Source organism: Mandrillus leucophaeus, unplaced genomic scaffold (genome assembly GCF_000951045.1).
Source record: "Mandrillus leucophaeus isolate KB7577 unplaced genomic scaffold, Mleu.le_1.0 Scaffold475, whole genome shotgun sequence".
Lineage (NCBI taxonomy): Eukaryota > Metazoa > Chordata > Mammalia > Primates > Cercopithecidae > Mandrillus > Mandrillus leucophaeus.
The window spans coordinates 830,444-840,560 of record NW_012105087.1 but is presented as its reverse complement, the minus strand read 5'-3'; the positions used below and the strand labels follow the sequence as shown (position 1 = coordinate 840,560).

Sequence of the window (10,117 nt, the reverse complement as noted above, 5' to 3'; positions counted from 1 at the left end):
TGCATGTTTGGGCATTGACCCAGGGCCAAATCTGTGGGAGACTCCTCCACGCACATGCCAGGTCCCCAGGTGACAACTGCAGTCTCTGGATCTGAGGTCATCCACTTTCCCATTCCTAGCTCACCTCACCCATTGTGAAGCCTGGTTAGTATTGCCAGAGACCCGAGTGGGCAGATGCCCGCACCAAAGACAGAACCTGCCATGTGCCCACCTTGCTGATCCCTCCATCCTTCTAGACAAAGGCTTTGTGAGCCAGGGACCTTGGGTTTGCTCACAAGGCAGCCCCTCACCTAGTAGGCATTAGTTCATTATGTATATGTATATGTATATGTATATGTAGTCCTCAGGTTGTATTCCTTAAATATATATAATATATATAATTCCTTAAATATATAATTTTAGTACAAAATTTTTTAAAGATTCCTTTAATAAACATATACAATAACATCAAGAAGTATCAACTACATAACAAAGATGTGAAAGTCAGCCAGGCTCGCAATAGCATCAAGAAATATAAACTACATAGAAAAGATGTGAAAGCCAGCCAGGTTCGGCTTCAAATCCCAGCACTTTGGAAGGCTGTGGCAGGAGGGTCGCTTGAGCTCAGAGGCTTGAAACTAGCCTAGGCAACATAGTGAGACCTCATCTCTACTGAAAATCAGAAAAATTATCCAGGTGTGGTGGTGTGAGCCTGTAGTCCTAGGTACTCAGTGGATGAGGCCCTAGGATGTCATAGATCTGAGAATTTCATGCTGCAGTGAGCTGTGTTCGTGCCACTGTACTCCAGGCTGAGTGAAAGAGTGAGATTGTGTCTAGAAACAAAGGAAGGAAAAAAAAAAGATGTGAAAGCCTATATATTGAAGACTACCAAGTATTGCTGAGAGCAGTTAAAGACCTTTGGAATAGAGAATGTTCCCACTTGCATTTCAAGATTGCTTTTGTTTTGGGGGGACACTTGCTATTTTTTAGGAATATGAAGTTCTTCTTAGGCATTTCTGTAAAAAAGGCCACTTTTTGATAGGACTGTATTGAATCTGCGGATTGCTTTGAGTTGTATTTTTATCTTCACCATGTTACAACCTCCAACCCATGAACACAAGATGTCTTTCCATTGATTTAGGTCTTCCTTAATCTCCTCGAGCAATGTTCTGTAGTTGTCTGTGTACAAGTACTGCACCTTCTCGAACAAATTTATTCCCAGGCATATTATTCTTACAGGTGCTATTATAAATGAAATCATTGTGTCAATTTTCTTCTCAGATTGTTCATTGCTAACACAACTGATTGCTTGCTGAAAGTTTGCTGAATTCACTTATTAACTCTAGTAGTGTGTGTGTGTGTGTGTGTGTATGTATGTGTGTGGTCTCTGTGTGCATGTATGTGTGTTTGCATTTGTATGTATTATTTGGGATTTTCTACATATAGAATCACACCATCTGCAAATTGAGATCATTTTGTTTTCTGTTCAAAAATATTTTTTCTCATATTTATTTTTGAAAGATAATTTGGCCAGGGGTAGAATTGTAGGCAATAGTTTTTCTTTTTTTAAGTACTTTATTGCCAACTTCTTGTTTGTAAAGTTTCCTATGAGAAATCTTATGCCATCCTTATATTTAGTGCTCTGTATGTAACATGTTCTTTCCCCTTTTACTACTTTTTTCCTTTTGATCACTGATTTTGATGGATTTGATTAAGGTGTTCCTTGGTGAAGTTTTCTTCATGTTTCTTGTTCTTAGAATAATCATGTTTCTGTAATATTTGAAGTTTATGCTTTCCATGGAGCTTCTAAATCTTTCATCCAGTATGTTTTAAGTATCTTTGTCTCTCTTCTCCACTACACACCCTTCAGGGATTCCATTTAGCCCTATACTAGGGTGTTTAAAGTTTTTATACTGATGGTCTTTTTATGTTTTCAAGTCATTTGTGACTGTGTGTTTCATTTATGTTAGTTTCAACTTCTATTCCCTCTAGTTCAATAATCTTCTCTTCTGCAATGTTTAATCCAGTGCTTTCTTCCATTTCAGATTGTAAATCATAGATTTTATCTACAGAATTTGATATTTTAAAAAATCTTCAATCTCTCCATTTAATTAAAATATAATTATACTAACTGTTCTAACGTCCTTCTCTTTTATTTCCAACATGTGTGTCAATTTCAAGTAGATTATTAGAATCTTCATTGTGTGTCATGTTTTCCTGTTTCTTTGGCTGCTTGATATTCTTTTATTTTATTTATTTATTTTTTGGGATGGAGTTTCACTCTTGTTGCCCAGACTGAAGTGCAATGGTGTAATCTCAGCTCACTGCAACCTCTGCCACCCAGGCACACAAGTGATTCTCTTGTCTCAGCCTCCCAATTGCTCAGATTACAGGCATGTGCCCCCATGCCTGGCTAATGTTTTTGTATTTAGTAGAGACGGGGTTTCACCATGCTAGTCAGGCTGGTCGTGACCCCCTGACCTCAGGTGATCCACCTGGCTGCTTTATATTCTAAGATTTGATGCTGGAGCTTTAGTGTCAATGCTCAAAAGTGCCCAAAAACACCACTCGACCTCAGTGTCTATGCACACCCAAGCTTTTGCAACAGGAGAGGAAGAGAGAGCAGAGATGAGTGTGCTACAACATGCTGGCAAAGGGTACCCCAATTATGCTTGGGGCTTTCCTATGCCTCATGGAAAGATGTGCCTTCCTTAATTTTTCCCATAAGAACCACCCTACTTCATGCCCTGTCTCTCTGTCCAAACACCAGGACAGTCCTCTCACCAGCCTCAACTACCCAATGGATTGACAAACGTCCAAATATGACTCAGTGGAGAAGGCATTCTCTTGTCAACAAATTGTGTAGAAACAACTGGACATGCATATCCCCAAAGGAAAAAAATTCACCTGAACCTCAATACTCACTCAAAGGCTAACTCAAAATGGATTATGCAACTAAACTATAAAACTAGAAAAAGTACAGCAGAAAATATAAGACAAAATCTTCACAATACAGAGTTAGGCAAAGTGCTCTTTGTTATCAATAAACACAAACCATTAAAAAAAACATTGATAAATTCAACTTTATAAAAATTAAAAGTTTTTGCTCAACACAAGACAGTAATAAGAGAACAGATATAAGCTGCAGACTGGAAGAAAAACAGTGGAAATCACAAATATGACAAAGGGCATGTGTGATGGTTACTTGTACGTGTCACTGTGACCGAGCACCAGGTGCCGGGACATTTGGCCAAACATGATTCTGGTTGTGTTCCAGAGAGTGTTTCGGATACGAGTAACATTGGGATGGACAGACTAAGTGAAGCAGATTGTCCTCCTTAATGGGGGTAGAACTCATACAATCAATCAAAGGCCAGGAGAGAATTAAGAGGCCTAATGGGAAACAAATGCTTTCCTGGGTATCCAGCTTTCCTTCCATCTTGGGCATTTCAGCCTCAGAAGCAAATTCATATATATACACACACACATATACATTTCATAGGTATGTGACTAACGTTGTATTTTTAAAAGTTCAGCCATGAGATGATTGGTGAAGCTAGCCAATGAATAAGGGTGTGTTCTATTATATGATTCAGTCTTCTTTTGTACACAATTGAAGTTCTGCATTTGAAGTAGGAGGATAGGAGAGAGCAAGGCCACCTAGGATGATAACAGTTGAATTTCTCAACATACACTTCAAAGCCCTAGGGGTTAACTTAGAGAATCAAAAATCCCACCCACAATCCTGCCCCTAAACACCAGGGCTAGGGAACACCGTGGTCCTCAGGTGATTTTATTTAGCCGGGTCTGGGAGCCACACAATGGCAGAGGGAGCAGGAAACACTATGCAAATAGAGGCCAGGACAGCAGGGAGGGGCTGTTCATGACAGAACACAGGTAAAACTATCCTTGAAAAGTGAGTGTGGAGAAACACAGATCATGCCTGAGACCTGGTGGATTAGAGCACTGGCTACTGGGGAATTGAAAGGAAGGGGCTTCACCGTGCGGAGGACCAGAGGTGCCAATCTTGGAAACGCAGAATTGCTGGGAGATGGGGAGGCGTGGACAAAGGAAGCATCCTCTGGAGACTCGTGGTGAAGAGAACACATGAACGAAGTCACTGGCAGAAATTAGAGGTCCTGGTAGAACAAAATAGAATCCCACAATGAGAACACACACCATGTATGTCCCCCAAGGAAGACAGTATCTCCTAAAAACTCAAGCACCTCATATCCAGTAATGTGATCCATGTATCAAGATTGTGAGAAAAGATTATTAAACATGCTAAACTCAGCAAGACCTGAGTCGTTCATGAGGACCCTGTTAAGGATTAGTACCACTCAGCAAGTGATGACTGTGACATTCGCTTTTGAATAGCTCATGAACATTAATATATTTAATTGTGGATCTAAACCAAAAACCAAGGTGGGGACAAGATGACAATCACAGAATGTCACTGGTATATGTTTAGGTTCAAATACTATTATGAGAAGTGGCAGGTAAAGAAGGTAGAAAAAAAAACACATCATGTAATTGACTGTCGTATGGAAATATTTGACTTTGAAAGTTATAGTTTAAAACATATCAACCAAATATTAGAAGTGTGTCTAGTTCAAAGGGGGGAAAACTATCAAAAACATTTTTAGTGCAATATTAACCATGAGCTATACAACCCTTCCTAAATGCCAAAGGCACACACAGACAGACACACACTCACAAAGAATACAAATAACTAGAACCAAGAAATGTAGTAAATACATTCTACTACATATGGTAAACATAGCCTACCATGTGGAAGAGATTAGAAAATAAACAGGAAAATGAAAATGTTTTTATTAATTCGCATCAGTACCCATGAAAACCAATCAGCATAATAAAATATTCCAACACTGAATGAAAAACAGTCCGACAGTCCAGAGTGACGGGCAAAAGTTTTTAATTGTATAGATTAAAATTAACTTTGGACAAAAATTAAAACTCAGGCAGAGAATTTTTTTCAACAACAGACACTAGCAAAAACAAAGGCACAGTAAAAATTGAGACAGAAAATTTCCAGGGTAGAGATATGAATCTAATAATAGACATAGGCAGGGATGATTAATAAATGATAAAATGTTTAGAGCATGATCATTAGAATACAGGACACTTATATTTTAAAAACCACTTTCCCAAATACTTCATTATAAGGAAGGTATCTCTAAAAGGGACAGATCTCCTAGACCCCTCTTTAACCAATAACCTGTCCTGATATCATGATCATGGTGATGGACAAACTAGATCTTCTCTGCCTGCAGATGGGCTGAGGTTGGAAACTCACAGCATTGACTCTGCAGTGTTCCCAACAAAACGTTTAGGCTGAATTGAATCATGAAGACATTTTCAGACAACTTCAGAATGTAGATCATTGAGCCAAACAGCTGACCTGTCCTCTACAAACGAGTCCATGTCACCACAATCAATGACAACAACAAAAAGATGAGGAGATATTTTGGGTTCAAAATAACTGAAGAAATGTAGCTACATTATCTTTTTACTTTTTTTGAACCCAAAGTATCTCTTTTCCTTTGTGTTGTGTGATTCATGGTGACATGGACTGTGTGAAGGAGACAGGTCAGTTGCCCTGTTCAGTGTTCTACATTCTGCAGTTGTCTGGTGATTACCTCCTATGAAACTCAGGCTAAGCGTTTTCTGCAAGAACATGGCATTGTTCATATTCTGTACTGGCAGAGTCCTGGGTGACATGCTGTCTCCTGCCAGCGGCTCCTGACTCCTGTTCTCTACAGGATGGAATTGAGAGGAGCAGGGCTGAGGCCTCTCAATGCTGTTTGTCCATCTAGCTGTGGTCTTCCGAAGTATTCATAGCAATTGGAGGCTGAAGGACTGTGGCTTCTCTAACCAAAAGAGCCTAGTGGGTTAACAACTGTCAAGAGCAGTCAGTGGTTCTGAAATACAATCCTCAGCCAAGGATACCCTCCTGTGTTACAGATGGATCAGCTAAAACAAGCCAACACTGAAGATAGAAAGAATGGGGTTAGGTTCATTGAAACCAGGACACCACCTTTGGATGAGCTAAACACAAAGATGACACTAACCTTGAGCAGGTATAGAAGCTCAGAGACATGCCGGCAAAATGAAATCCCTGAGGAACTTTGTAGCTACCCAGAGATATGTGGGTATATCTTTCAAATTAGAATGTCTGACAGATCACTCCCGGCATGTGCTGCATAGTTATGTAAACGTGTCACACCTAACTTTGGTCCAATGTCTTCAGACTGAGCACAGGTTGCCACTGGCATGGTCTGAGAATAGGAATAGGGCCATGCCCACTGATCCATCCTATGTCTGGGCTTCCAAATGGAACTAGAGTTTCATTCAAGCCTACACGTGCCTATAGGTCCTGCCTGCAGCACTGACATCTCTCAGCTTAGTAAGGGCTGCTTAGTGTGGGAATATGACTCCCATCTGGAAGACCAGGTGGAGCCTTATCACTGTCAAAGTAAAAAACCTACTGTCCATGTCAAGGGACAAGCTAATGTGCTGTTCCTCAAATGAGTAAAAGGCACTTCTGTAGTGCTGAAATGAGTCAGGTAATTCAAAGTAAGTTGAAGAAGTCGAATAACATCTATCCAATGAGTCCTGCAAGACTTTAGGCTCTTCCACTTCCACCAGCACGCTGTTGAGCCCGGAAAAGGAGACAAAACTAAAGAAGCAGCCAGGGAAAATCAGACACCACAGAGCCCCAACTAGATTTCAGGGGTAACATGAGGAAGTGGTTAAAAAAGAAAAAGGATAGATCCATTAATGAGGTAAAACAATTATTGACTTTATGTTGGGATAGAACAGGGCCAGGTAGAAAACATTGAAAGAGAAAGACAGAGAGAGAGAGAGAGGCAGAGACAGAGAGAGACAGAGAGAGAAAGAGAGAGAGAGAAAGTGAGCTCAGTGAATTGGCCAGGTGACACACTGATAAGGGAGAAAAAGGACACTCTGAGTTGGTGCCCTCATGACACACAGCAAACAGTGATCATGAAAAGAATGAGCTCAATAGTTTTCCATAAAATGTGCTCAAAACGATGCAGTCACCATGAGAGTACAGCTTTTGAGGTATGGTCAACCTGTGATACGTTAGTAAATGATAAGGGGAGGAAGAAATGGAAACCTAAACGTCTACTGCAATGAAAACCAACAGCAATGTCAATAGGAGGAATTCAGCCTTCGCTGAAAACATGAAATCAAACACACTCTGTTTTCCCTGGATCTGTCGTCTCCAGGTATTAAGAAAGAATTAAGCGTCCACAATTGCTGAAAGTTACCTGGGGCATGGTGGGTTTTGATCTTCTTCCCCTTCTTGGTACTTTTCAATTTCTGCAATAAATTCAGACATGGACAGACACATTAAGCTGATTCCCCTACACACATACAATCCACTGTCTAATCCTCACACAGGGACCTCAGGCGCCTCAGCATGAGAATACAACACTGTGAGAGACATATTTCCAGAGGCCTGAAGGCTGGTCATGATAGAGATTCCTTGGTTTTTGTCCCAGAAACTGTGGGTAAAATGTCCCTATTCTGGCAGATCGTTATCCCAATATCATTTGTCACAAGTTTGTGCAAATGGTTATGCCATATTTTTCCAATCAATTTAAAGCAAATACCCTCAAAAGACTTCTAGGAGAAAAACTGCAATATTTAGCCCTGTCTCATCAAATACTCAGATTGTTCATGGTTGTGAGGATTTTAGACACTAAAATTGGAGTGAAAAAGGAAATCGACAAACCCTTGAGTCAAATCATAGTTCTCTGAATTTGTCACATCTGCCCAGGTCCAATGTCTTGAGAGTAGAATCAGAGTGACACAGGCATGGCCTGAGACTAGGAAGACAGCCATGCTCACTGACCAATCCCATGTCTGGGCTTCCAGGTAGAACTAGAGTTTCATTCAACCTACATGTGCCTACAGGTCCTCACTGCAGCAATGACATCTCTCAGCTCAGTAACGGCCACTTGGAGCAGGAATATGATCTCTATATGGAAGACTCAGTGGATCCTTATCACCTTCATAGAAAGGTACTCACCATCCACATCAAGAGAAAAGCCAATGTGTTGTTCCTCCAGTGAGTAAAAGAAATTTCTGTAGGGCTGGCAGGAGTCAGGCAGTTCAAGATAACTGGAAGGAGATGAATAACATCTATCCAGTGAGTCCTGCAAGACTTCAGGATCTACTACCTCCAGTAGCTCCCAGCTGAGACCGGCAAAATAGAAAAAGTAAAGAATAAGCCAGAGGAAATCAGACATAACAGAGCCTCAACTGGATTTCATGGGTAGCATTAGGAAGTGGTTAAAAAAGAAAAAGGAGAGGCGTGCCCAAGATGGCCAAATAGGAACAGCTCCAGCCTCCAGCTCCCAGCGTGAGCGACACAGAAGACGGGTGATTTCTGCATTTTCAACTGAGGTACCGTGTTCATCTCTCTGGGGTGTGTTGGACAGTTGGTGCTGGTCCACAGGTGCAGCCTGACCAGCGAGAACTGAAGCAGGCGAGGCATCGCCTCACCTGGGAAGCGCAAGGGGGAAGGGAATTCCTTTTCCTAGCCAAAGGAAATTGAGACAGATAACACCTGGAAAATCGGGTAACTCCCACCCTAATATTGCGCTTTATCAAGGTTCTTAGCAAACGGCACACCAGGAGATTATATCACACACCTGGCCCAGAGGGTCCCTGGCCCACAGAGCCTCCCTCATTGCTAGCACAGCAGTCTGAGATCTAACTGCAAGGTGGCAGCGAGGCTAGGGGAGGGGCGCCCTCCATTGCTGAGGCTTAAGTAGGTAAACAAAGCCACTGGGAAGCTCGAATTGGGTGAAGCCCACCACAGCTCAAGGAGGCCTGCCTGCCTCTGTAGACTCCACCTCTGGGGACAGGGCATAGCTAAACAAAAAGCAGCAGAAACCTCGGCAGAGGTAAATGCCCCTGTCTGACAGGTTTGAAGCGAGCAGTGGATCTCCCAGCATGGAGGTTGAGGTCTGAGAACGGACAGACTGCCTGCTCAAGTGGGTCCCTGACCCCTGAGTAGCCTGACTGGGAGACATCCCCCACTAGGTGCAGACCGACACCTCACACCTCACATGGCAGGGTACACCCCTGAGACGAAGCTTCCAGAGCAAGAATCAGACAGCAACACTCGCTGTTCAGCAATATTCTATCTTCTGCAGCCTCTGCTGCTGATACTCAGACAAACAGCATCTGGAGTGGACCTCAAGCAAACGCCAATAGACCTGCAGCTGAGGGTCCTGACTGTTAGAAGGAAAACTAGCAAACAGAAAGGACACCTACACCAAAACCCCATCAGGACTTCACCATCATCAAAGACCAAAGGAAGATAAAACCACAAAGATGGGGAAAAAGCAGTGCAGAAAGCTGGAAATTCAAAAAATAAGAGCACGTCTCCCCCTCCAAAGGAACACAGCTCATCGCCAGCACAGAACAAAGCTGGATGGAGAATGACTTTGATGAGTTGAGAGAAGAAGGCTTCAGTTGATCAAACTTCTCAGAGCTAAAGGAGGAACTATGTAACCAGAGCAAAGAAACTAAAAACCTTGAAAAAGATTTGACGAATGGCTAACTAGAATAACCAACATAGAGAAGTCCTTAAAAGAACTGAGAGAGATGAAAATCATAACATGAGAACTACGTGACAAATGCACAAGCTTCAGGAACCGACTCAATCAACTGGAAGAAAGAGTATCAGCGATTGAAGATCAAATAAATGAAATGAAGCAAGAAGAGAAGTGTAGAGAAAAAAGAGTAAAAAGAAATGAGCAAAGCCTCCAAGAAATATGGGATTATGTGAAAAGACCAAATCTACGTCTGATTGGTGTGCCTGAAAGTGACGGAGAAAATGTAACCAAGTTGGAAAACATTCTGCAGCATAGCATCCAGTAGAACTTCCCCAACCTAGTAAGGCAGGCTAACATTCAAATTCAGGAAATACAGAGAATGCCACAAAGATATTCCTGGAGAAGAGCAACCCCAAGACACATAATTGTCAGATTCACCAAAGTTGAAATAAAGGAAAAAATGTTAAGGGCAGCCAGAGAGAAAGGTCGGGTTACCCACAAAGGGAAGCCCATCAGACTAATAG

At 41.9% G+C, this 10,117-nt stretch overlaps 1 protein-coding gene and 1 pseudogene across 2 annotated transcripts in view; one reads left to right on the top strand and one right to left on the bottom strand.

The window, feature by feature from the left end:
- LOC105550294 overlaps window positions 1-10,117 on the top strand; it is a 931,651-nt pseudogene that overhangs the window by 92,875 nt on the left and 828,659 nt on the right. The gene's annotated exons all lie outside the window — the stretch shown is intronic.
- Window positions 4,798-10,117, bottom strand: part of NBPF11 (neuroblastoma breakpoint family, member 11) — a 21,260-nt gene continuing 15,940 nt past the window's right edge. Inside the window, 3 exon segments of the mRNA XM_011995148.1 lie at window positions 4,798-6,662; window positions 7,294-7,344; window positions 8,057-8,228. Coding sequence (XP_011850538.1) covers window positions 6,418-6,662; window positions 7,294-7,344; window positions 8,057-8,228 — 468 coding nt within the window. The 3' untranslated portion in view covers window positions 4,798-6,417.